At 41.2% G+C, this 25,013-nt stretch overlaps 1 protein-coding gene across 1 annotated transcript; it reads left to right on the top strand.

Annotated features, from left to right (window-relative positions):
* Nucleotides 1-991: 991 nt before the first annotated feature.
* On the top strand, nt 992-20,893 carry LOC131227813 (very-long-chain aldehyde decarbonylase GL1-4-like). Its single transcript, XM_058223638.1, has 10 exons — nt 992-1,100; nt 1,270-1,493; nt 4,343-4,575; nt 11,893-12,112; nt 12,356-12,734; nt 13,426-13,533; nt 18,561-18,761; nt 19,335-19,436; nt 19,545-19,718; nt 20,518-20,893. Exons 1-10 carry the CDS (start codon nt 1,041-1,043, stop codon nt 20,677-20,679), a joined length of 1,863 nt encoding a protein of 620 aa, XP_058079621.1. The 5' UTR covers nt 992-1,040; the 3' UTR covers nt 20,680-20,893.
* The last annotated feature ends 4,120 nt before the right edge of the window (nt 20,894-25,013 follow it).

Consider the following 25,013-nt stretch of genomic DNA (forward strand, 5'->3'; position numbering starts at 1 on the left):
TGCAAGGCTCCCCTGAGTGTAGCAGCTTAGCATCTTGCCCGGTACTGAGTCATACCTTGGGGATCCTTATCAAGAGACGATCCGAGCAAGAGCTTAGAAATGTATGGGACTATGGAAGAGCTCGGTATCTGGTGGAAAAGAAGGCACTTCATCCTCTTATAGTCGAGCTTGAGGAACAGGCGGATTTCTTAGCGGTCGATTATTGCTTTCCGGTTATTGAGGAGCTCCTTGGTTGTGCTCGGCACTAACTAATCACACAATGAGCACATATGTCGGAGCTTACCTGCTTGTGTTCCCTTCTACTTACAAAATATTTGTGGTCAATGCATCGGGAAGAGAGAGCTCACCTCATATATGACTATGCTTCACCACATATACAGGAGACGTATGCATGTTTCACACGTAGAGGTACCACCGCAGCAAGCTCCACGGAATGATGGTTGGAGTCATCAAGTCAGTGTAACTTTCTTACATGTCACTCGTGTAATAGAACCCAAGTGCCCAGCGCAATACGCGACTGGCAATCCAGAGCCGCGATCGAATTACACATTCCAATTTAGATTTATTATCAATAAAAAATTACACTTACTTTACTAACTCAGATACGTGGATATTTATTAGATGGTTAAAAATGGAGAAATACCATTGTTCAATCAATCTAATTTTTAGGTTGTTAGCAACATTGGATTATTTCACAATCTAGTTAATTAATTTTAACTTCTTCTTTTTTTTGGTGTTTTTTCGGTTAGCTTGTTAGTACACACAACACCGTCAGTCCACACTCCACTCTTAGCCACCCCCACTAGGGAATCGATACCATGACCTCTAAGTGTTGAAACCACATATCTTCACTCAGTCTACCACTTGAGATATGGATAAGGGTGTTCAATTAATTTTAACTTGAGTTAATGCATGCCATGTAAACAATTACTGACTTCCTGCATATCAACATCATTGGCTGCCTAAGTATCAAATAACTCCTCTCTATTTAAAGAGATGCGATCCAGTAGAGAAGACCAGCACCAAAAGAGAAAAATAATATGGCTTCAAAACCAGGCCCTTTCACAGAATGGCCATGGCACAAGCTTGGTAGCTTCAAGGTAATCCCGTTTTGCCATCTATTTTCCATGGAATTATCCTCCAATAAGCATTTAGACAGGCTTAAAAGTTTACTAATCTGTTTTTCTTTTCTTTTCTTCTTCTTCTTCTTCTTTTATCTTCTTTTGTGGGGGTATCCATGTCCATTCTTTTTTTATGGTGCGAATGAAGTACGTTATTTTGGCACCGTTTGTGGGATGTAGCTTCTATACGTATTGCATAGGAAAAGGAGAGAAGGATTTGCAGAACATGATGAGTATCCCATTACTGCTGGTGTGGAGGTGGCTTCACAACCAGATATGGATTAGTTTGGCTCGCTTCCAAACGGCCAGGAGCAAGCACAGGATACTCCACAGGAGTATTGAATTTGATCAGGTGGACAGAGAAAGCAACTGGTGAGCGCTCTCTCTCTGTCTCTGTGTCTCTCTCGTATGGGACCAGAATCCTCTACACCACCTGCTCTCTGTGGCGAACGGATTGGCTACTTCCTTTGCCACCAGCCACAAGGCTGGTGGTCGGTGCTCTGTGGGCACACCATGATGTGTGTGTTTCATCCACTCGGCTCATCCATTTTTGCAGATCATTTTAGCAAAAATGAGAGGGATATAAATCTCGTTAGTACCACATGACATGAAAACAATAGTGATTGGATATCCACCATTAAAATCCTCCTAAGGCTCACTATACTGTTTATTTGACATCCAATTTGTTGATTAGGTCATACAGGTCCAGTTGAAGGGAAAAAAACAAAATTCGGCTTGATCCAAAACTTTTATAGCCTCCAAAATGTTTTTAATGGTCGACACTAGTTCAACACTGTTTCCTGTAATATGGTCCACTTGAGATTGGGATATATCTCATTTTTTGTCTCGCACTGGAAAATATTCTATAAAAATAGATAGACGGTATGGATAAAACACATACATTATAATGGGCCTACAAAGTACCGACCACCGGCCATTGACGGGTTTACGAGGAGTAGCCAGTCCGTTTCCTCTCTGCGCGCCTACCATGATGTCTGTTTGACATCCACCTACCATTATGTCTGTCTGACATCCCCTCCCTCGATCGGGTGCGCTTCTCGGTACCACGACCCTAAGAAAAAAGGAAAAGGATTGGCTCGTGTACCATATACCACCTGTATAGCTGATGTAGGTACGGGTCGTGCGGAGACGAGCACTTACGCTCCTCCAGCTCCATAGTGTTGTATTTATTATATCTACACTGTTCATTTATTTTTAGAGATCATTTTAGAGCATTAATCAAAAAATAATCATATCCAAAGATCATATAGACCACACCACAAATAGTAGTGGAGACAATAATTTTCACCGTTCAAAAATTCATAGGGCCCACCACATTCATAAGATCACAAACACCTGAATGAAAAGAAAAAACAAATAATAAATTTCTTATTAATCCAAAACTTCAGTGACCTGAAAAGGATTTCAATGGTAGAAGTTCAAGACTGAGTAGAGTTACCTCGTTTCGACACTTGAGGTCTTGGTATCAATCCCCAATGGGGGTGGCTAATTGGAGAGTGTCTGTGCTAACATGGGTGTGTACTAACAACTAACAAGCTAACTCAAAAAAATAAAAAATAAATAAATAAAATTGATGGTAGAAGTTCAATACCCCACTTTTTTTTTTTAGTGTGGTCCACTTGATAGTTAGATCTGTCTTATTTTTCATCTCAAGCCTTAAAGACGATCTTGCCAAATAGATGGATGGTTTGGATATAACACATATCTCATGATCAGACCCACAGTACTTGCTGACGTCAATATAGCAGCTGTATAGCCGGTGTGAGGTACACCAGCCAATTCGCTTCCAGGAAAAAAATCATCTAGATAGACAACTAAGGTGGGCCACAAGAATGGGAAGACAACTAAGGTTGGTGCATGCTTGCGGCCCCTGCACATGGAAATGGATTGGCTGCGTACTCCCCCTCACACCAGCCAATGGCTGGAGGTCGGTGCCATGTGACCCCCACCATGATGTATATGTTTCATCCATTCCGTCCATCTATTTTTAGAGATTAGTTTACAATATAAGTTAAAAAATGAGGTATATCGAAATCTCAAGTGTACTACGTGACAGGAAACAGTGTTGAATGAGGGTCGACCATGAAAAACATTTTGGGGGCCTTAAAAGTTTTGGATTAATCTGATCTTTGTTTTTTCTCTTCATCTGGGCCTGTATGACCTAATCAACATATTGGATGTCAAATATACAATATAGTGGGCCTTAGGAGGATTTTAATGGTGGATATCCAATTATTATTGTTTTTAATATGGTGTGTCATTATTGTTTTAATGTGGTGTGGTCGACGTGAGATTTATATCCCTCTCATTTTTAGGATCAAGCCATAAAGCTATCTATAAAAATTGATGAACAAAATGAATGAAACACATACATCATGGTGGGGCCACATAGCACCGACCACCAGCCAGGGAGCTGGTGGTAGGAGGAGTAGCCAATCCGTTACCCATGCACATTTGAACTCGACTGTCCATATCATATTGCAAACATCTAGAAACTATTGCAACAACTGGATGGTGCTAACCATTGCAAATATGGATGGCTAAGATCTTTCATGAGAACAGTTCCAATGAGTCATCTCAAGCATCCAATCAGTGGGATATATCTTTGACTGATTATGATTTTATAGAACCATCGTAGTTATGCGATGCAAACCATCTAATCTAAATCGTCAAAAGATGGATGGTCTAAGTAAAAACGACATATATGGAGAGAAAATTACCACCGTAAACACCACCTTTTATCCAGCGTCTTTCATGGAGGATCCAAAACATACCTTCCCAAGTTAGTCCTTGCACGTACGGACAGAGCATTCGAGGATGAAAGCAGCGTGCTTACGCTACCTCTGGCTATGGTTATAATCCGTAGTTAATGTCTACAGAAAACTTTAAAAAGCAGAGGTATTTTCATCCTCAAATGCTCTGCCCGTACGTGCAAGGTCTAAGTTGGGAAGGTAAGTTTTAGATCTTTCATAAAAGACACTGGATAAAAGGTAGGGTTAACAGTAGTAATTTTCTCCATGTATGGATGCATGGTTTTGATACTCGGTTTGGCGTGAAATTTTCAAAGTGGCCCAAGGCGAGTTAGATTGATCAAATGGAAGGTACAGATGGATGGTATTATTTGATACTCAGTGCAATAGAGCTTTTTTACTTTATGTTGTACTTACGGATGCCTCATATATTTGAGAAATGAATGGCAGGGATGATCAGATACTCTTGAGTGGCATTGTTCTGTACTTGTCTAAGATGGTCGTCCCTGGAGCTACAAACTTGTCTTTATGGAGAACTGACGGTGTGGTTTTCATAATACTCCTTCACGGGGGTCCGGTGGAGTTCCTGTATTACTGGGCACACAGAGCATTGCACCATCATTTTCTGTACTCTCGCTACCACTCCCACCACCATTCCTCTGTCGTCACCGAGCCTATCACAGGTAAGAAATTCTTCATTTTCCATTGATTTTTCTTTGGGTGCGTTTGGATGCACCCTAAATCTCAAGAAGAATGGATTTTTATTTTTTATCTCATACGCACGCAGCGTGGGTACTCGAACCCATGAAGTCAAACGTTGAAACCCAGTCTGTCTACCAATGTCTACCTAAATCACCTGCACGTTGGAGCTACGTGAGACCCACCGTGATATATATGTGAAATCTAAACCGTGCATCTGGTGAGCCCAGCCATGGTAGGCCAAGATTCCAAACATCATCTCGATCTGTAACTCAGATGGAAACCAAGGAGGGTGACGCCTACCATCGAAACTCATAGATGAAGTATCCATAGGTGGTGAAATCCCACTACGGCGTGAGTGTGTGGGTGGGTGTGTGTGCGGGTGGGTGTGTGTGCGTGTGTAAAAAAAAAAAAAAAAAGAAAAAGAAAAAGAAAAAAAAGTATGGTTTTCACCGTGTGTTGCATATACCATCCAAACCATTCATCAAGTTAGAACCACCGGGGTGAAGCGACACAGAAAAAATCACTAGATCCAGAAAAACTCAGGTGGGTTACACCAAGTGACGATTGCACATTACTCTTTGTAGTTTGTCCCACCATGATTTTGGATGAGGGATGATTGTGGGGATGTGTCGTAAGCATGAGGTGGAGTTTGGATAACACGTTACAGGTGGGCCCCCACAGCTCAAACGCATCATCTTAACTTGCGTTTGTACGGCATGTGAACAAAATCCATAGTGAAATAGGAAACGGATTGGCTACTCCCCCTGCCACCAGCCAATGGCTGGTGGTCGGTGCTCTGTGGGCTCCATCATGATGTACTTGTTTCATCCATGCCGTCCATCTATTTTTCCAGATAATTTTATGTTATAAGACAAAAAATGAGTTATATCCCGATCTTAACTGGACCACATTATTGGAAACAGCTTTGAATGAGTGTGGACCATTAAAAACCTTTTGGGGGCCATAAAAGTTTTGGATCAAGTTGATCTTTGGTTTTTCCCTTCATCTGATCCTGTATGACCTAATAAACAGATTGGATGTCCAATAAACAGTACAGTGGGCCATAGGAAGATTTTAATGTTGGATATCCAGTCAACATTGTTTTCCTGTGGTATGGTCCATATGAGATTTATATCCCTCTCATTTTTGGTATAAAACTCTAAAATAATATGTAAAAATGGATGAACGAAATGGATGAAACACATACATCATAGTGGGGCCCACAGAGCACCGAACAATACGTCAATGTTGAGAGATGAGCCCTGAGAATTCTCCCGGAGAATTCCAGATCATCAAGTCATAGTTTTTAGCACTAAATAGTTCATATGGATGTACGATCAATGGATCTGAACCATCAACCGTTGATGGTATACGATACAAATCTTAACCTAGATGTAGTGGAGGATAATTTTATATGGACATTGCGGTGGTCTCCATGGAGCTTTCATGTTGCAGGAACTCCCTTGTAATAGGTATTGCCATAAACTCGTCACCTAAGAACAGTGGAGAGAGGCAAAGGGACTGCAGTCGTCCAAGGCACTTGTTTTACACAACGAGTAAAATATGCAAGTCTATAAGGCCCACCATATTTTAATTATAAAATTTACCTTGTCCATTAAGCTTTGTAGTCAAGGTTAGGTCATGGGTGAAAAGTTAGCTACATATATATAAGCCACACCACATGAAACAGTAAGCACGGGATGCTAACTATAGGTTTTTGTTTGGACCGTGACGTTTCTTTCATGAAACTAGTTAACCAGGTTTAAATCACTAGAACAAGAGAAAGTACAACTGTCGGTCAGGCAAACACCCAGCTAGGTCACGGTGCTATGTGAAGCTTGTAGTCACTTTCACTCGCGATCTCCGCATTCTGGCGCCGCATGAAGGAAAAGAGGAGAAGGTGCATTAAAAGACATAAAGGAAGTGGGCCTATTTTAAATTATTCACTATACTGTAAAATCTCGTACCGTTTCATGCCAAACAGTTATAATTTCATGTAGAATTTACTTTCTAAGCCTCTTTTAGCTAATGTCATGAAAATCAATTGTCTAGGCAAAAATTTCCAAATCTACAGGCCTTATATACAGTAGGAATAAATAGATTACGAAATTTAGAATAAAATGCCAGCGCATTTGGAATCTATATATAATACGCAGCAGAGTTCTGAAATTTAAGGTTTATACCCACGTCTGCACGCAGTCACAAGTGCAAACTCAGACATGTGCAGGATATCCGAGCCCTGTATTAGATACGACCCACTCTATAAACTATTGGGTTAATTAAAAGATAGGGCTGGGCAAATATGATGATGTGCATCCGGTTTGCACTGTTCCCTACAGTGTAGTTCACTTGAGTTTTGGATTTACCAGATTTTGGGCTCACATTCAAATATCATCTGGTGCCACCAACATGGACAAACTAGATGTCACACACACCACAGTGGCCTCCACGAAAGTTTCAATGATGGGCATTTAATACCACTATTTCTTGTGGCGTGGCCCACTTGAATTTTGGATCTCCCTCTTGTGTAGGCTCATGCCCTAAAATGTGCTGGCAAAACATAGGGACGCAGTGGATATGGCCCAAAGATCACAGCAGCCCATAGGGCTTACATGGAATTTCCCCTGTTACAACTAAGTCTAACCGTGTCTTTTTTAAAAAAAAAAACTCACGCACACACACTCACGCCATAGTGGGCTTTCACCACCTATGGATACTCGAATCCTTGACAGGGTGTTGAAACTCCTGAGAGTCTACCACCCGAGCAAGAGCAAGGATCCAAGTCTAACAGTGTCTTTGATGGTTTAAAGTTGATAAAAATAAAAAATATAACTGAATAGCCCGCAATATATTCAAATGGTGAAAATTATCTTCTCAGTTTAATTTTTATTTTATGCTTCATTCATCATATGGGTCAGCTTTTCAAACAGTCGGAATTGCTATAAAACTATCCCCATCCAATGGTTAAATCATTTAGGCTGGATCCTTACTCTTGCTTTGGTGGTAGACTCGTGGGAGTTTCAACACCCGGTCAAGGGATCGGGTATCCATAGGTGGTGAAATCCCATTAAAGCGTGAGTGTGTGGGGGTGTGTGTGCTTGTAAAAAAAAATAAAATCATTTAGGCTTTTTATTTTTAGTGCATGCTTTCAAAATATTTACATAGAAACACCTCAGGTTTGTAAACATGGAGAAAAAACTGTCTGGTTAACCTTGACTAACACTCAAAGACAAAATTACACCATTAAGATGTCTAAATGTTGGATTTGACCCTATCCTCTTTTATACCCCATTGGGAGGGAGTGGGTATGCAGAAGGTTTGATGAAGTCCAGCTTTATGTATGTGTGTGATCAACACCGTCCATTCATTTTTCCATCTCATTTTAGACCCTGAGCTCAAAAATGAGTTAGATCTGAATCATAGGAACCTAGGTCTCAAAAGTAGGCAATCTCGGAACCTTAAATGAGCCTGACTAGTATGAGTTAGATCTGAATCATAGGAACCCAGGTCTCAAAAGTAGGCAATCTCGGAACCTTAAATGAGCCTGACTAGTATGTTTCACTTGAGCATTGGATCTGCCTCATTTTTGAGATCATGCCCTAAAATGATTTATCAAAACAGATGGACAGCATGGATTATTCATGAATGCCATGGTGGGCCCCATCTAGCTTCCTACTCCAGGACACTGACAGCCTATCTCTTTGTGACAATTACAAGGCGACATTTGGATGGCTTGTTGCCCTCATCGCAGGTGGGGGCCCACAATGATGTTTGTGAGAAATCCACACTGTCCATCTATTTTGCCAGTTCATTTTAAGTCACGAGACTAAAAGTTAGCCGGATCTGACACTCAAGTGGGCCACCCAAATGAAAATAGTAAAAAGAGGTTGCCTATCATTTAAACCTTTTTGAGCTCCAAGGTGATGTTTATATGCAATCTAACGGTTCATAAGGTCATCCCAACTGAAATGAACCGAAGAAAAAAAAATAAAAATTGCAGATCCAAAGCTTCTATTTTATATCATGTGGCCATTGAAGCTTTGGATATGCCTAATTTTTTGAGGTCGTGCCTTACAATCATCTAGCAAGATGTATGGATGACGTGGACTTTTCACAAACACCTTGGTAGCCCAGGACATCTTATCTCTGTCAAGGAGCAGATTAGGTGCGACCCAGCCTCACCCAACAGGGTGAAGCCCTAACAGTCCCCCACCTTGATGCATATATTGTATATCCATGCCGTCCATCCATCCGTTTCTCCGCCTCATTCTAGAGCATGAGCTCAAAAAATAAGCAGATCTATATTTCAGGACGGCCACACCATAGGAAACAATGGTGATCGAACACCCCACCATTAAAACCTACCTAGGGCCCATCATAATGTTCGTTTGCAAGCTAATATGTTGATGAGGTCATATGGACAAGCTTTTAATGGTCAATCACCACTCTTTCTTGTATTTTGGTCCACCTAACACTTGGATATGTTTCATGAGTGGCACTATGGCATGAAATGATATGTAGAACCGGATGGACTGCACACACACACACACACACATATATATAATACTTATATCAAGGTCGGCCTTATGGTCAGGTTGGACGGTGTTTAAAATTCTTAATGATGGCCCCATTGATCTGGATCACTCGTCTACAATGAGGGACCGACTGCATGTTTATCCTGCAACAGGTGAGTGTTGAAAAATCTACATGGGCCCACCATGATATATGTGTTCTATCCATACCATTCATTCACTTTGCTAACATAATTTAGGACATGAGCCCCAAAAAGGGACATATATGTTAGCCACCCCAACTAGGGATTGATACCAAGACCTCAAGTGTTTCGAGTCGAGTCGAGCTTGTTCATATACCAACCTAGCGCCCAGCCCAAGCCAAACCCACACCCAACCCAGCCCCCACCCCGACCCAAATCCCAACCCGACTCAATTCAGTGCGGTCGCGTAGGGTTTTTTAGTGAAAACTTTTAAGTTTTAACTTTTATTATTATTATTATTATTATTTTAATTTTTTAATTTTTAAAGTTGAACATATTATATATATGGGAAAAGGTACTATGCGCTCAACCTCATGAGTCTATCCCATGAGGTTGAGCTGTGTGGGCCTCACCGTGATGTGTTTCGAACATCTACCCCATCAGTCAGATGCACCATTCCATCATGGGCCTAGTTCTCAAAAATCAAGTCAATCCGTGACTTGTGTGGCCCACACCACATACAGCAGTGGAGAGGGGTTGTGCACCATTAAAACATTCATAACCATTTTTTGGGCCCACCGAGATGTGGTTTGCAAATCCAGCCCATCCATTATGTGTGTCCCACTTGGATGAGGGTTCAGACCAAGTTTCAGACGCATGCAAATTTCAGGTGGGCCCCACCAAGTGCTTTTATATCTTTTAACGGTGTCTTCACATCATTTTAGATGGTATGGCCCACCTGAGTTCCGTATACGGCTGATTTTTGGCATATCCCATAATTTAAAGGGGACCCATCAAATGCACGGTGTTGATGGTCGACATGCATCACGGTGGGGCCCACACAGCTCGACCTCGAGGGAGCTTATCGTGAGGTCGAGCGCATAGTACCTTTTCCCTATATATATATATATATATAATATAATATAATATAATATAATATTAAAATATATTACTTGAGCTGAGCCAAGCTCAAGCTCAAGCTTCGAGTCGAGCTCGAGCTTCGAGTCAAGTCAAGTTGAAATACACTATGGTCGAACTCGGCTTAAACTTGCCCTGAGTCAGCCTTTCAAGCTGAGTCAATCCGAACTGACACGAGCCGAGTGGAGCGAGCTTTTAGTGTTAGCTCCACTCGTGTACAGCCCTATTATTATATATATATATATATATATATATATATATATATAGAGAGAGAGAGAGAGAGAGAGAGAGAGAGAGAGAGAGAGAGAGAGAGAGAGAGAGAGTAATGCTGACTCGGCAACAGGTTTTCACATAAAATTTGTTAGAACTTTTGACACAATATAGACGAAGGAGCAGGGGCATCCGTAAAGATGAAGAGCCTCTAGACATGGGTGCCAAACCAAACAGTTTTTAGTTATTCCGAACCGAGGACTGCTACCTAGAGATTTCTTTTTTTTGGATTGACTTGTTAGTACAAACCCATGCCAGTACACACACTCCATGTTAGCCACCCCCGCTAGAGATTGATACCTAGACCTCAAGTGTTGAAACGAGGTATCTCTACTCAGTCTGCCAGTTGAGCTATGGATCTGGGTGTTGCTACCTAGAGATTTCAGTGCCAAACGAAACAGTTTTATTTATTGCGAACTGAGGACTGCTACTGGAGATTTCACCCTGGTAAATAGGTTGGGAGCAAGAAGCTGATTTGGGGCTGATTATACGGATACACTTTCAGATGGAAGGATAGCAGCTGCGTAGCAACTCTCAGTGGCATCTCATCATTGAAAGCGTCAGCTTGTAACAGAGATTGTTACCATATCAGCGATGCAGCAGCAGAACCCTGTGAAGTTGTATGGATGCTGCATCGACGGAGATGAGAGGATTTTGGTTTACGAGTATTTTGAAAACAAGAGCCTTGATTATGCACTATTCGGTGCCAAACGTGTGGCTATTTCTGTAAAACCATATCTTGAGCAATGACCAAACTGATGAATGGGATGGCCCCTCGTAAGAGTAAAAATAAAAAATAAAAAATAGAGGTGCCTTGTCTAGTAGACCATCTGAATTTTGGTCCATCCAGGCCCAAGCAGAGCTTAGGCTTACATTAGAAAATGCAGGCTGAGCTTGTTGGACAGAGCTCAGCCCGGCCCTTGCCCTGTCCATTGGCACCCCTACGCAAAAGGTAAGACCTATTGTAGATGAGGCATAACTCCAAAATCAGCTTTGATTAAATGATAAATACATCTGATTTGTTGGATTGGGAACATAGACTAATAGTCACAGATTTTCTATTTGCACACGTGTAAACAAAATTTTGGTAGAATCACATGTGCGAACAATAAATTATAGTGCTCCTGGCTGCACATGGATACGTGGACAGTCCAATTAATCAATATGGACCATCCAATAGGTTGAGCCCACACTTCCTGGACCACCATGTGAAAATCACATTAATTGGATGATCCGCATGCATGCAGGCAATAGTTGGCCTTGTTTCCTATGACCACTCGTTGTACTGGATGCAATGGTTAGGATCATCTGACCAAAGTACTCTTTCCTTGGAATTATACAGAAATTCATAATTCAATCATAATCCATTTTTATTTTCCTTTTGCTCCTCCTGCAGCTGTGATTCATCCGTTTGCAGAAATGGTTTTGTACTTCATGCTCTTCACAATCCCTCAATTGACGGCGGTACTTATGGGGACGGCTTCGATCTCAGCCATCTTTGGGTATTTCACGTACATTGATTTCATGAACAACATGGGCCATTGCAACTTCGAGCTGGTCCCCAAGTTACTCTTCTCGATGTGTCCACCTCTCAAGTACCTCATGTACACGCCCTCGTAAGTCTCCTCTCATTCATTAATATTGGATCATGAACCTTAGACACTGTTTGGTAATATGGTTTGATGAGGCTCACAATCACATGCTGCATGTGGGCGCATGGTTCGGTGGTCTAGACTGTTAATCAGATGGGGATGCAACAATCTCTCGCATTCAAAGATCCAACCATTGGATCGGTAGCCTAGGTTGAAAACACACATATATATATATATATATATATAACTAATGATTTTCCCAAACAGGTATCATTCGCTTCACCACACGCAATTCCGGACCAACTACTGCCTCTTCATGCCTTTCTATGACTATATATATGGCACCATGGACAAATCGTCAGATGCACTCTATGAAGCTTCACTCAAAGGAACGAAGGAGGCTCCACATGTGGTCCATCTCACCCATCCAACTACCCTCTACTCCATTTACCATCTACGGCTAGGAATTGCTTCGCTGGCTTCTAAACCATATGCTTTCCAACTGTACTATTCATGGATGCTGTGGCCCATTTCATCGGGGTTCATGTTGCTGACGTGGATATTTGGTTCCACCTTTACGGTTGAAAGGAACAGGTTGCATAAGCTAACAATGCAAACATGGGCAATTCCAAGATACAGTTTCCAAGTAAGAGGACACATGGGCAGTTTACACGAGGAATAATTATCAGAGAGGTGAATTGGCATCAAACATGCCAACGCCACGCACACGTGTTTGGTCTTAGCCATCTATCAGGAGACATATAGATGGTTCATGAAAATTTGACCACATCTTTATTCAGTTAACATGTGGCCCACATGGTTTGAGTTTTGGGCCAGCCACACACATGGATGGCCCCACCAAATCAATGGCCTGGATTCAACACATTTGCGTGGATCATGTCTTCAATCCTCCTCATGGGGATCTCAATAGCTTCTCTCATATACCATATATTTGTGTATGTTAGATAGACTTCCTTTTAATAGTTCTTATAACGAGGTTTCCTACAATACATCCCCACGTACTGCTATTTTTACGGCGATCTGAATGTTGGATTGTAGTAATGTTTCAATATCCAAACCGATAGATCTTCCCATGTCCTCTCTCTCTCTCTCTCTCTCTCTCTCTCTCTCTCTCTCTCTCTCTCTCTCTCTCTCTCTCTCTCTCTCTCTCTCTCTCTGATATCATCCATCCACGAATCATACATATGCTTTGGGCCATGTGAGCACTGAATCCAACAGCTACAATCCCAACATAAAAAGTAGCACGACATCAGGATGTATTTGTGGAAAAGTTGTTTTCCTGATTACTAGGTGTATGATATTATCTTCATGTGCAGTATTTATTATCATGTCAAAGAGATATAATCAATAGCTTGATTGAGAAGGCCATACTAGAGGCGGAAGAGGCAGGGGTTAAAGTTATCAGCTTAGGTCTTCTAAATCAGGCAAGATTATGCAAACTGTTTACATTTTGAAATGTGGGCATCCTTTCATTTTCCTGTAATCTGACACGAAGTTTTCATCTTTAGAGAGGGAAAAAAAAAAACACATTAGGGATCTCTCATCTCCTCCCTACACAGTGCACACATCGGAAACTGTGGTTCAAAATGACATGTTTATAACTTTAATCCCACTTGATGAGAAAATGGCCCAATTTAATTATGTAATTATACAATTGCATTGTGTTTAGATGCATTAATGAAATGACATTCGAGAACTAGTTAGTGGAAATGACTAAGTTGCTACCCTCAAACATTAATCATCATATGTATCCTTCAAACTGTAGTTGAATTACTATAGTGCACGTTTGAGTTTCAAATTCTTTTTTTTTTTTTTAAATAAAATAAAATACTATATTGCACATTTGAGTTTCAACCGAGGAAGTGCCATTTATATAGAAATAGCATTTCTACGTCTGATTTTGTGAATTTATTTAAAATGAATTTTGATCTCTTTCATTTCTGCTTTTCTATTTCCTTACCCATATTTAAAAATAATAATGACAATAATTTTTAAGAATTTGATGGAAGGTAGAACAACTCATCTATCCACGAATTGCCCCACATATAGTCATATGTGCCGCCATCTTCTAGTGTCTCACCTCTGCCATCATCCATCTTCAAGACCCGTCATCAGAGGTGATCTGATCTTCCCTAATCGAGCTGGTTTAGGATACTTGAGAGAGATTTAGCAGCTCCCTCCATCTTTTTCCCTTTCCATTCTTAGTTTGGTGGGCCTGATTTTCCTTTTTTTGCTAACAGGCCCGCCCAGGCTATGTACAGTTACAACTCCATGAATACATGTCTTTTGAAAAAAAAAAAACAGCACCCCATTTTTTTATTTTCCAAAAAGAACATATATATAGAGTCATGCTTCCCAGCGCACCTACGCACGTGCGCACCTTTGCACACATGTCATGGGTGTCTAATCTGAACGGTCCATGTGATGCGGAATCCCATGAAACCCCCTGTGACAAATTTTCACCCTGATCTAAAATTCTAGTGGGCCATAGCAAAGAGAAATGCAAATCAAGGGAGGAAACTGTTTTCATTTTTCATAGTCCATCAAAGTTTTAGATCAAAGTAAAACTTGGTCCCGAGGGGTTTCACGAGGTGCTGCTACACATGAACGGTTCAGATTTTGGATCCACATCACGTATGATGGGTTCTCAAAAAAGTTCGTATGTAGTACGTACGAACTGGTTCGCAGGTGAGCGTTTCCGTGTGTGTGTGGGTATATATATATATATATATATGAAAAGACTTTACAATAGAGAGCACCTCGGGCTGTCTCTCGAAAAAAAGGGACCAAGAGGAGCCTATCATGAGGAAAAGAAAAACAAACAAACAAAAGCTAAACTGAACAGGACAACCTGACCCAGAACCACCAAAACTAAAGGCCCCTAGCAGCCCCTATTGCCCTCTCGGGCAAAGCCTAATGAGCCCAACCCTCCTCTATCAAGTAGGGCTAGGCCCCAAATATGATGAGGAAACTCAGAGGCTTGCGTGAATGTGGAAAGGGACTGCTGAAAGCTCCCCAATTTGGCCAGACCATCCGCTGTGGCATTCCCTTCCTTAAAATATGGCAGAAGGAAAACAAACCTTTGCCCCTGATTTTCTGAATTTGGGACAACCAATAGCCCTAGTGTGCAGCCCCCTAAATCTTGCCATTTAATAAGTCTACAACCATTTTGGAATCAGATTCCACTTGAACCTTACTCAGCCCCCTCTGCAGACACATGACCAAACTGTCCTAGGTTGCTCTAAGCTTCGCAATGTAGTTGGATCCCAACCCGTAGCTAATGGCGAAAGTGAACATAAGCTTGCCTTTCTCCCCTCTACAGACCCCCTCCACCTCCCACCAACCCTGGATTGCCCTTAGACGACCCGTCTACATTCAATTTGCACCAGCCTACAACCGGCGGGAGCTACTTCATAATCGAAGTTACCATCTTTTGCGAAGGAGGAGCGACAATCCCCAGGGCCTTGAATGCAATCTCACTGACCAGAGATCTGTTGGTGGTTTTTGGAAGCCCCAGACTAAGCATTTTAAACCACCGAGTAATCCTAAAAATCGTTTTGGAGGGGAGGACCTTTGAACCATCAAATCTCGCTTCATTTCTAGTTTTCCAAATGTCCCATAGGATGATTATAGGAGTCAGGCCATGCGGGAGAGTTGAATTACCCAAAGGAGATGAGGCTGTCCACAAGGCCATTAATATGTCTTCCACTGACTGGTTGTCCAAGATTGTGATACCAAAAATTGATCTGAAGTGGTGCCACACTGCTTTTGCTAGGGAGCCCGCAATGAAGAGGTGCGGCAGCGTCTCCTTAGTTGGACTATGACTCCCACTTGCCCGCAACAATCACACTTCAAAACCATATAAACTCCCCTGGATTGAATTCTAACATCAGTCGGGCTAGTGCCTTGTAAAAACCTCTAAGATGTTAGAATTATAAGAGTATCTTGTATACAACGGAGGATAGAAGAAAACGATAATGAAATAATCAGATCTATCAAGTTCAATGCTCGACTTGAATAGTCAATTTCTCAAGACAGAGTTGCTGCCCTTTTTCTGGAAGTTCCAGCAAGTGCAAACAAAGAAAATCTGCAAATTGTCTTCAAGATACAATGAACTCTCAATCCGATTTTCAACACGAAAATTTGCACATTTAAGTGTTGAATAGATCTCTAGTTTTGACAGCAATATGCCTTAAAACGTTCAGAAAAACTCAGCAAGAGATTAGAGCGAGAGTAATTGCACAAAAGATGATATAATCTCAAGGATTAAGAGTTCTGTATTCTGGATTATAGTATCCGGGATTTATATCAATTGAAAGATTATGGATTTCTTCCTGAAGAGGTGCTAAAGTGACTCTTCATGAAATCCATACCCATTCATAGCAAATAATTGCCTTCTCATGAAAGGACATGACCCTTTGTCCTGTGGCAATTATTTTTGTACCCATTCAGACAGGAGTAGTTATCCAATAGGAAAAACCGTATCCACATAAGCGACACATGTACAATTATGTCACAATTACTCTCAATCAACAGGGTACCATGACCTAAAAAATATGAACCGAGTGCCAAAAAGACTAAGGCTCTCTTAGCTCCTCGCGATAATAAAGCGTCAAAAAGAGCCCAAGCAGCCCTATAGCCCACGCCGCGCGCTTCGCACCGTCCTCGAGGAGATTTGAACCCTAGTTGCATAAGCAAAAACCCCTTCTCTTACCGATAGGCTATACACACTATTTATGGAAAGTTTAAATAATTAATATATTTATTTACTTTCTAAAAATAACTTTTATTTTTGAAATTTATTTTTTTATTCTTAAAAACACAACACAAGAAAAACAGGAGATCTTAAGGGGAAGCATAGAGTGCCAGACCCATACTGTCCAACTTCTCCTCTGCTCACTTGAATGGCTGGCCTGCCACGTTGATTTGACAGAGAAGGAGCCCGAAGATTCCAACGGCCAGAAATAGGAATCTGGGTCCTCTGAGTTGCAGAAACCACCTTGGAAAATAAAGTCAATGACCTCCTAAGGAAGAAATGAGAAGACAGAGGAGGGGGGAAGAGGACCATTTGGGCCAAGATGTATTTTATATTGTTTCGACATAATATTTTATCCTAAAAGTGGACTGAAAGTAACAAAAATGTTATTTAAATTTTAAACATTATCTAAATAACTTCAAGGAATGAAAATCTCTCTAAAAAAAGCTAGCTTGAGATGAAAGTCACTCAAACATCAGACTCTTCATGCAGGGCCAACGATGGTGGCCCACTATTTATAGGGTCACAGTACTCCAAAATGAAATATGGTGATCCATGTAAAATGTACTTAAGATTTAAGATAAGGGTTTCATCATGGATTAAATGAAAATTGATAGTGGAGATTCGCTTGGCATGAATGTTGCTTGCATCATGGAATGATTTTCGAAAATTTTATGTTTTTCAGCCATATTATCTGGAGAAATCTCAATGACGATAAGATATTAGAATGTTTATTATAAAATATTTCAAAGATTTTAGAAGTGTAGGTATAAATTTACTTATTTTAACTCCAAAATAAATTTGTGATAAACTTATGATAATTTCAAGATAAGATTGCGAAATTTTAAAAATTGACGAGAATTTGAATATCTTGTGATTTTATTGGAACAATATCATTTAATCAAAGTTAGGCGATTACATCACCAGATTTAACAAAATCTCAACGACACTTGTCACACCGGTGATGGGCAATACAGTGTTACGGCACAACAAGTCAACCACTTCAGTGACATGGTGTCGAGTCTACCATAAGTTACGGTGGTTAAAGAGCTTTGATTTCGACCCATGGGAAAATGTTCATATGGTGCATAGATGGCCTCTGTGGGCCCACTATGATGTGTGCATCAAATAGACCCCATCCATGAGATGCAGCATTTCAATGTTCAGCAATGAGGCCAAAAAACAACCTAATAGAAAACTCAGTTGGGCCACACCACAGGGAATAGGCAGAGGAAGACACCTAACCAATTAAACCTTCCAAACTTATTTTGTGGGAACCACCCAAAAGTCTGACCTATTTTGTGTATATGCCATCCACTCCGTTCACTAGATTCTCCACCCAAGGGTGAAGGAACACACCAAAAATTAGGTTATTACTCAGGTGAACCATACTACCCAAGGTGAAGGAACACACCAAGAATCAGGTTATTTCTTAGGTGAGCCATACTAAGTGAATATAGAGGTTTTAGGCACGACTTTTCACTTTTCCCTTTAATGTGATGTAGCCCATCCTGGCTGAATTTTGGGCTCTCTTGAGGAAATAAACACGATGGCCCATGGAACAGGATTGGGACCCACATATAAATAATTAAAGCGTACCATATTACCCATGTGTTGCATGCACTTTTCATCTTTGTGAATTTCTGCCACATCCCGTAAGTATAACTACAGTTACAACTTGAGACCAAATTTCAGGGGGAGGAGTTGAACGGATATGGGGAACTTTATCTCACAAAGCACCCAAAACTCAATATTAGAATTGTGGATGGAACTTCGTTGGCAGTTGCTATCGTGCTTTATAGCATTCCCAAAGGAACAGAACGGGTCCTGCTGAGAGGAATCGTTTCCAAGACAGGCTATGCAATTGCACTAACCTTATGCCAAAGGGGTGTCAAGGTAAATATGATTAACCCACACTTTGACTTGTTGGTTTTCTCTCCTAAATCCCGTTTGGTAGACACCTAAAACTGAGTTCATTTCATTTTATTTAACCATGATTGTGTATAAAGAGTTCTTGATCTAGTAATACTTAATTATTATTAACTAAAATGGCATGAACTTGTTACGCATTAGCTATCAGATCTCTAATACATAATTTATGTTAACTAAAATATTTTGGGCATCTACCAAACAGGGCCCAAGTGAATTGATTAGGCATATATGATTTAAATGTCACTTCTTTTCATTGTTTTAATTTAATGAGAAAACACCAAAATAGGCTTCCTTTGGGAAATAAGTTCTAATAGGGGACCCCAAAATCCCTTCAATTTATAGAAGGCGTGCTTTTTAGTTGGAAAAGAAAAGAAAATTTTTCCTATGTAGGTAATCAAAGGCCAAGACCACGGCCATGACTTGAAGAGCCATGTTGCCAAGCCCCTAGCCATGGGGCTCGAGCCATGTTTCCAAGCCCCTAGTGATGGGGACAACCTGGATTTCTATTTTTGCTGATTAGAGGTTACATGAGAACAGATAATTACCGTCTGTAGTGATGAATATGAGAAGCTGAAATTATGCCTGCCAGCAAAGAATAGGTGTTGCTTGCTCCACACCAACGTTTATAATACAGCTGAGGTAGATTTTTCTGTCTTTTCATTCTTTTTTTTCCCTCATGCAAAAACTTAGAAGTGAGAATATAATGTGGTGAAAAACACGTTTTGATAGCTGCATGTGTGAACTCAGGCATGGTTAGTAGGAGATGGATTGAAAGATCAAGAACAAAGAATGGCTCCCAGAGGCACTCATTTCATTCCCTTCTCCCAATTTCCTCCTAAGAGACTGCGAAGGGACTGTGTTTACCACACCAATCCTGCAATGGTCATTCCTCCGGCTCTCGAGAACATGCATGCTTGTGAGGTTAGTCCACAACTTCCCATGTAACCTTGTTATTGTTAGGGGTGGCAACTGGATAGGCAACCCAGACTGAGACTTGGGCCCAAAACTTGGCCCGAGGGCCAGGTCAGAGCCTGAGATCTAGGCCTGGTGCCTGATGAATGGCCCCGTCCAATGATTAAGTGGGGCACTGTTATAATGGTTTAAAGATACTCGTTAATTGTTCCCATTTGACATAATTAATGTGTAGTTTAAAGACAAACCTTGTAATCCGGGGCGACGTTTCATTGATCCAAATTTCTTATACCATGGTTAAAAGACTCGGTGGCTTGACCAACTTGTCGGACCCTGAATTGAGTCATGAATTGCCCAAGTCGAAGTAGAGTGAGGGGTGACTCATGGTATTGAATTGGATCGGGCCCAACTGAATCCTGAGTCAACTTGGAAAATTGTATCAGACTCATACGAGTCTTGAAACCATGGTTTATACATTGTAAATATTATGGATGGAGGATATTTCAAGACAAAAACATTTTAAACCTTTGATTACTATACATGTACCTTGCCCATATGGGGCCAAGGCCATTCAAGCCCAATTAGGTCCAGGGCTTAAGGGATTAAAGCCGGACTAGGGTCCACCCTAGTTATTGTTTAGGACGTGCTTTTGAGTAATAGGATCATATGAAACATCATTAGCTTTTCCTCATTTCCTCTCGATTAAAACGAATACTTGCAATTGGATTCCTTGTGCAATCAAATGCACCAATGTTCATTTACAAGAGAGGGATAACACTTTTTTTTGGGGTGTGTGCACATGAGATAGAACTGGCTGCCGAGGCGGGTGATGAGTGCGTCCCGCGTGGCTGGAATAGTGCATGCATTGGAAGGATGGGACACACACGAGTGCGGCCATGAAATTCTCGATGTTGAAAAGGTATGGGATGCGGCTCTTCGGCACGGATTCCTTCCATTGGTGCATAAGTGATTTAGATGTCTCTGAAAGATGGGAAAAGGCCTCTTAGATACTTAATTATCTCTAAGTACTTATGCTACGTTTAAACATGAGAATATCATAGACCTATACTATCATATGTTATGTGTGTTTTATTGTTTCTTTGCTTCAACAAACTGTCGCAAGTCTGCTTGCGTCCTTAGCTTGTGGTTTGAAAACTTTGCAGTATTAAGGCCAGTTTATCATACGACATGTCTCTTAAGTTTTTTCCTTTTTGTTTTGTTTTGTTTTTTTTTTTTTTTGTTTTTGTTTTTTTTTTTTTAAAACACCTCCAATCCCACAGTATTGCAGGCCCTTGCATCAGATAGAGCTAAGTATTAAGGCCTGTTTATCATACAAACATGTCTCCAAGATTTCAAAAATAAAAATAAAAAACACTCCAATCAGACAGTAATGCAGGCCCGCTTGTGGTGAATCCACCACGTACATGGTGCTTGCTTGTAGAAGACCAAAAAAGCTCAAATCATTGCTGGATGGCTGAGCTATTGAATTTTTACTAGCAGGCTAAAGCAATTGGTATCAGAGAGGAAATTCCTATATCAAGAGGCATCAAAGTTTAGTATTTCATGTCAGATGATCCGAAACCTAAATTGTGATTACCTGACATTGTTTAGTGTCTGTTTGGTTGCAGTAATTAGACTGATTAAACATGAAATTTCGTGATATTTGGTGCAAACAAACGCCTGCTGAAAAGGGATAAAAAAAACATTCTAATGAATTACTTCTAGCTACATTCCATCAGAACAGCACAACTATATTAATAGTGTAGCTGAATAATCAGATTGATCCACTGGTAATGTAGACCCCAGCTTACAGTACAAAAGCATGGCTCTGAAAAACTTTTTATAACCCATTTTTACAATTCCAATAATGGGGATCACATAATAATTCGACCAGCAAGTACAAGGTCGGACTAACCTGATGGATGAATCACTGCGCCCAACAAAATTTAATACAATCATCATGTGGACCAAATAATGGAAATAGCTTGATGGATTAGAAAACTTTGGCCAAAATGATTTTCAGAATGGTACATTTGTTTTGCGAATTGTGGCCAACCTGACCAGTCGGCCAACCTGCAGATTCTAGGGCATCAATATAGTTGTGTCATTCCATTGGATGGTTTGGATCTCCAACCTATAGTTCCATGACGGCAGATACTTGAAGCAGCCAACCGTTGACCAGAAGGGCCAAGTGGCAAGGTAGGCCATTAAAGTGCAAAGAAATGGCGATCTATACCATCCATTATCTCTCTCAAGCATCAAAATATCAAGGTTAAGTATCAATAAGGTAGAAACAGGAAATCAAAAAGCATACTTCATTGATGAGAACCGTTTAAGCCACACAAATAAATGATAAAGAGGATCTAAACCATCAGAAATAGAATGTAGGTGCTTCAAGAGTCGTACATAAAACAAAACAAAAGGACGACCCCAGCCAAAGGTAGCAGCTAAATGTGACCCACGTATTAATCGTCATCGCCATCCATCTCCTGTTGCTCTACATGATAATCATCTGTCAATGAAGCTGTCACCGAGCCTCCGGCGTAGCGATAAGTCCAACGAAAAATGAAAAGGCGAGGAAGGATCGGCCCAATGCCGAACTTCTGGTTCCAAGCATCATAATCCTTGTAAGGCATGATGAAGTTATGAGCCGTCATCTTGACAAAAAATTACGTGAGATCTGTTGGGTTTAAAAACCCACTCTCTTCTAACCTATGGCTGCAGCCACCATGAAACAAAAAATAAACAATGAAAGAGAGAGAAAACCCTTTTTTTTTTTTTTTGCTGAACTTGGAATGATGAAAACATTTACAAGATTGTCTTTTTATAGGCTTTTACCTCATGTGAAATGACTGAGAATACCCCTCTCTAGATGGTTCTTGGAGAGTTTTAATGAGGGCGACGGTAGTCGATGTTGCAATTCAAGGTCGCGGCATTTCTCTGGCGTCCAAGTGCGCTTGCTACAAGGCAGAAGTGGCACATGGCCATTCCTTCGAATCGATATCCCACCTATTTCTTAACAGCTAGATTGCTGGAGCTGCTTGGAGTTATTTTGGAAACATCTTCGGCATCTATGTGAATCCCGGCTGGCCCAATGGTGGGGGGCAGCGGCTACCAGCGCGTCACGCTCGGTTCTGCATAAGGTGGCTCCTTGCATCATTCTGTGGAGTATTTGGAAATGCAGGAATGCCGCTGTTTTTGACAATAAGAGCGCGTCGGCTGTGGACGTGATTGTGAGGAGTAAGTGGTGGTTCTCAGTAATTAAGAATGGTCTGTTGCATAGTAATGTGGCTGTCAGCCAGGGTACCACATTCTATGATTCGTCCAGCTATCCTGACTGACTCAGGGGACTGACTAATAGCGATCTGGCGGGTAGATGGCAGTATCCCTCAACCAACTACCCAATGGTGGTTAGATAGGTTAAACCTCATTCGGGTTGGGTGAAACTTAATGTTGACGGGTCGACAATGGCAACCCGGGCAACTCAAGTGGAGGGGGTATTTGTAGGGACGACAGGGGCAGCTTCCTGTTTGCTTCGCTTCGGCCTATGGAGTAGGGTCTAACATCAATGCAGAATTGAAGGCTATCCATGACGGGATGGAGAAATGTCTGGCTAGTGGCTTGTTGAGGGTGGAGGTGGAATTCAATTCCCAGCTCGTGGTGAACTTCCTGAGTGGGTCCCTCAGCCCTGGATGGAAATGGGGGTATTGGATTGCTAGGATCAACTGGCTTAGGTGTAGGGGGCAGTTCCTTTTTCGGCATATCTTTAGGGAAGGCAATGGGGCAACGAATGCAATGGCCTGGTTGGGAAGTAGGGATCAAACAACCATGATGATGAGCAGTCGGGCGGACCTTCCAGCCCAAGTTAGAGGTCTCCTTTTTCTTGACAAGGTGGGCCTAAGTTCTCTTAGAGAAAGTGCTAGGGCGGCAAGGGGTTGAATCTGTTTCCCTCGATTTCTCTTCTTTTTCCTTTTTTGGGCTCTTTGCATAATTAGCTTGAATTATGATAGGCTACCCCTAGGGTCTTTTATTCCTTGGGGTCTCCTGAATGTAATTGGTTTCTTTTACGATATATGAGAAGCCCTCGAGGCAAGTTTTCAAAAAAAAACATAGAAAAAATCTAAGAAATAAATCTGTTGCAATCTTAACATAGCTAGCACACACAGTTTAGACACGGTTTCTACACGGTTTTGGATTTGCTAGAATCTACCGCTTCCAACACTCCCCTTCAAACCAAAACCGACTTCATTCCTAGCATTGATCTAAGTTTCCTAAATGTGTCAGTCGGCAATGCTTTGGTGAAGATGTCTGCCACTTGTTCAGTGGTATGACAGTATTTCAGCTTTACCAATTTCTTTTTTACTTGATCTCTAAGAAAGTGATATCTTGTGTCGTTGTGCTTACTCCTTCCATGCTGAACTGGATGTTTGGCAAGCATGATTGCCGACTGGTTATCCACGTACATAACAGTGGATTCCTCCTATGGATGTTTCAACTCCTTTAGCAGATTCCTTAGCCAGATCGCCTCACATACAGTGTATGAAGCTGTTATGTATTTAGCTTCACATGTGGACAGGGCGACCACACTCTACTTCTTTGAATTCCATGTGAATGCCATCGACCTAAGATAGAAAGCATAGCTCGTGGTGCTTTTTCTTTCATCTTGGTCACCACCCCAATCATTATCAAAGTATCTATACAGCATCGCCTCATCATCGCACAGATAAAAGAGACCGAATTCAATAGTCTCTTTGATATACCTCAGTACTCGTTTTGCAGCTAGCCAGTGTGACTCTTTTGGGGCTTTCATATATCAGCTTAGAAGCCAAACACTGTAGACTATATCTGCCCTAGTGATTGTGAGGTACCTTAAGCTTTTGATTAGACTTTTGAATAGGGTTGAGTCGACATTTCTTCCTTTTCCATCTTTTGTGAGCTTCAGGCCTATTGTAACGGGTTTATTTACGGCTTTACAGTCAACCATCTGAAACTTCTCAAGAAGTTCCTTTGTGTACTTTTTCTGGGATATGTAAATGTCACTGACTTATTGCTTCACTTCAATGCCTAAAAAGAATGACATCAGGCCTCCATCAGTCATCTCGAACTCTTTGAACATAACCTGTTTATCAGGCCTCCATCAGTCATCTCGAACTCTTTGAACATAACCTGTTTGAATTCTTCAAACATCACCTGGCTCTTTCCAGTGAATAGCAAATCATCAATGTATAAGCAGGCTATGAGCATATCGTCATGAGTATTCATTTTTATGTAGACCGCATGCTCATACGAACATTTGTTAAAGTC

This window comes from Magnolia sinica, chromosome 15 (assembly GCF_029962835.1).
Source record: "Magnolia sinica isolate HGM2019 chromosome 15, MsV1, whole genome shotgun sequence".
Lineage (NCBI taxonomy): Eukaryota > Viridiplantae > Streptophyta > Magnoliopsida > Magnoliales > Magnoliaceae > Magnolia > Magnolia sinica.

What these genes read in the sequence shown, in the direction of transcription:
- LOC131227813 (XM_058223638.1), top strand. Translation starts at nt 1,041, where the DNA reads ATGGCTTCAAAACCAGGCCCTTTCACAGAATGGCCATGGCACAAGCTT. An exon ending in TATGCCAAAGGGGTGTCAAG is followed by an intron (nt 18,762 to 19,334) that starts GTAAATATGATT and finishes ACATGAGAACAG; the next exon opens with ATAATTACCGTCTGTAGTGA. An exon ending in AGAACATGCATGCTTGTGAG is followed by an intron (nt 19,719 to 20,517) that starts GTTAGTCCACAA and finishes CACATGAGATAG; the next exon opens with AACTGGCTGCCGAGGCGGGT.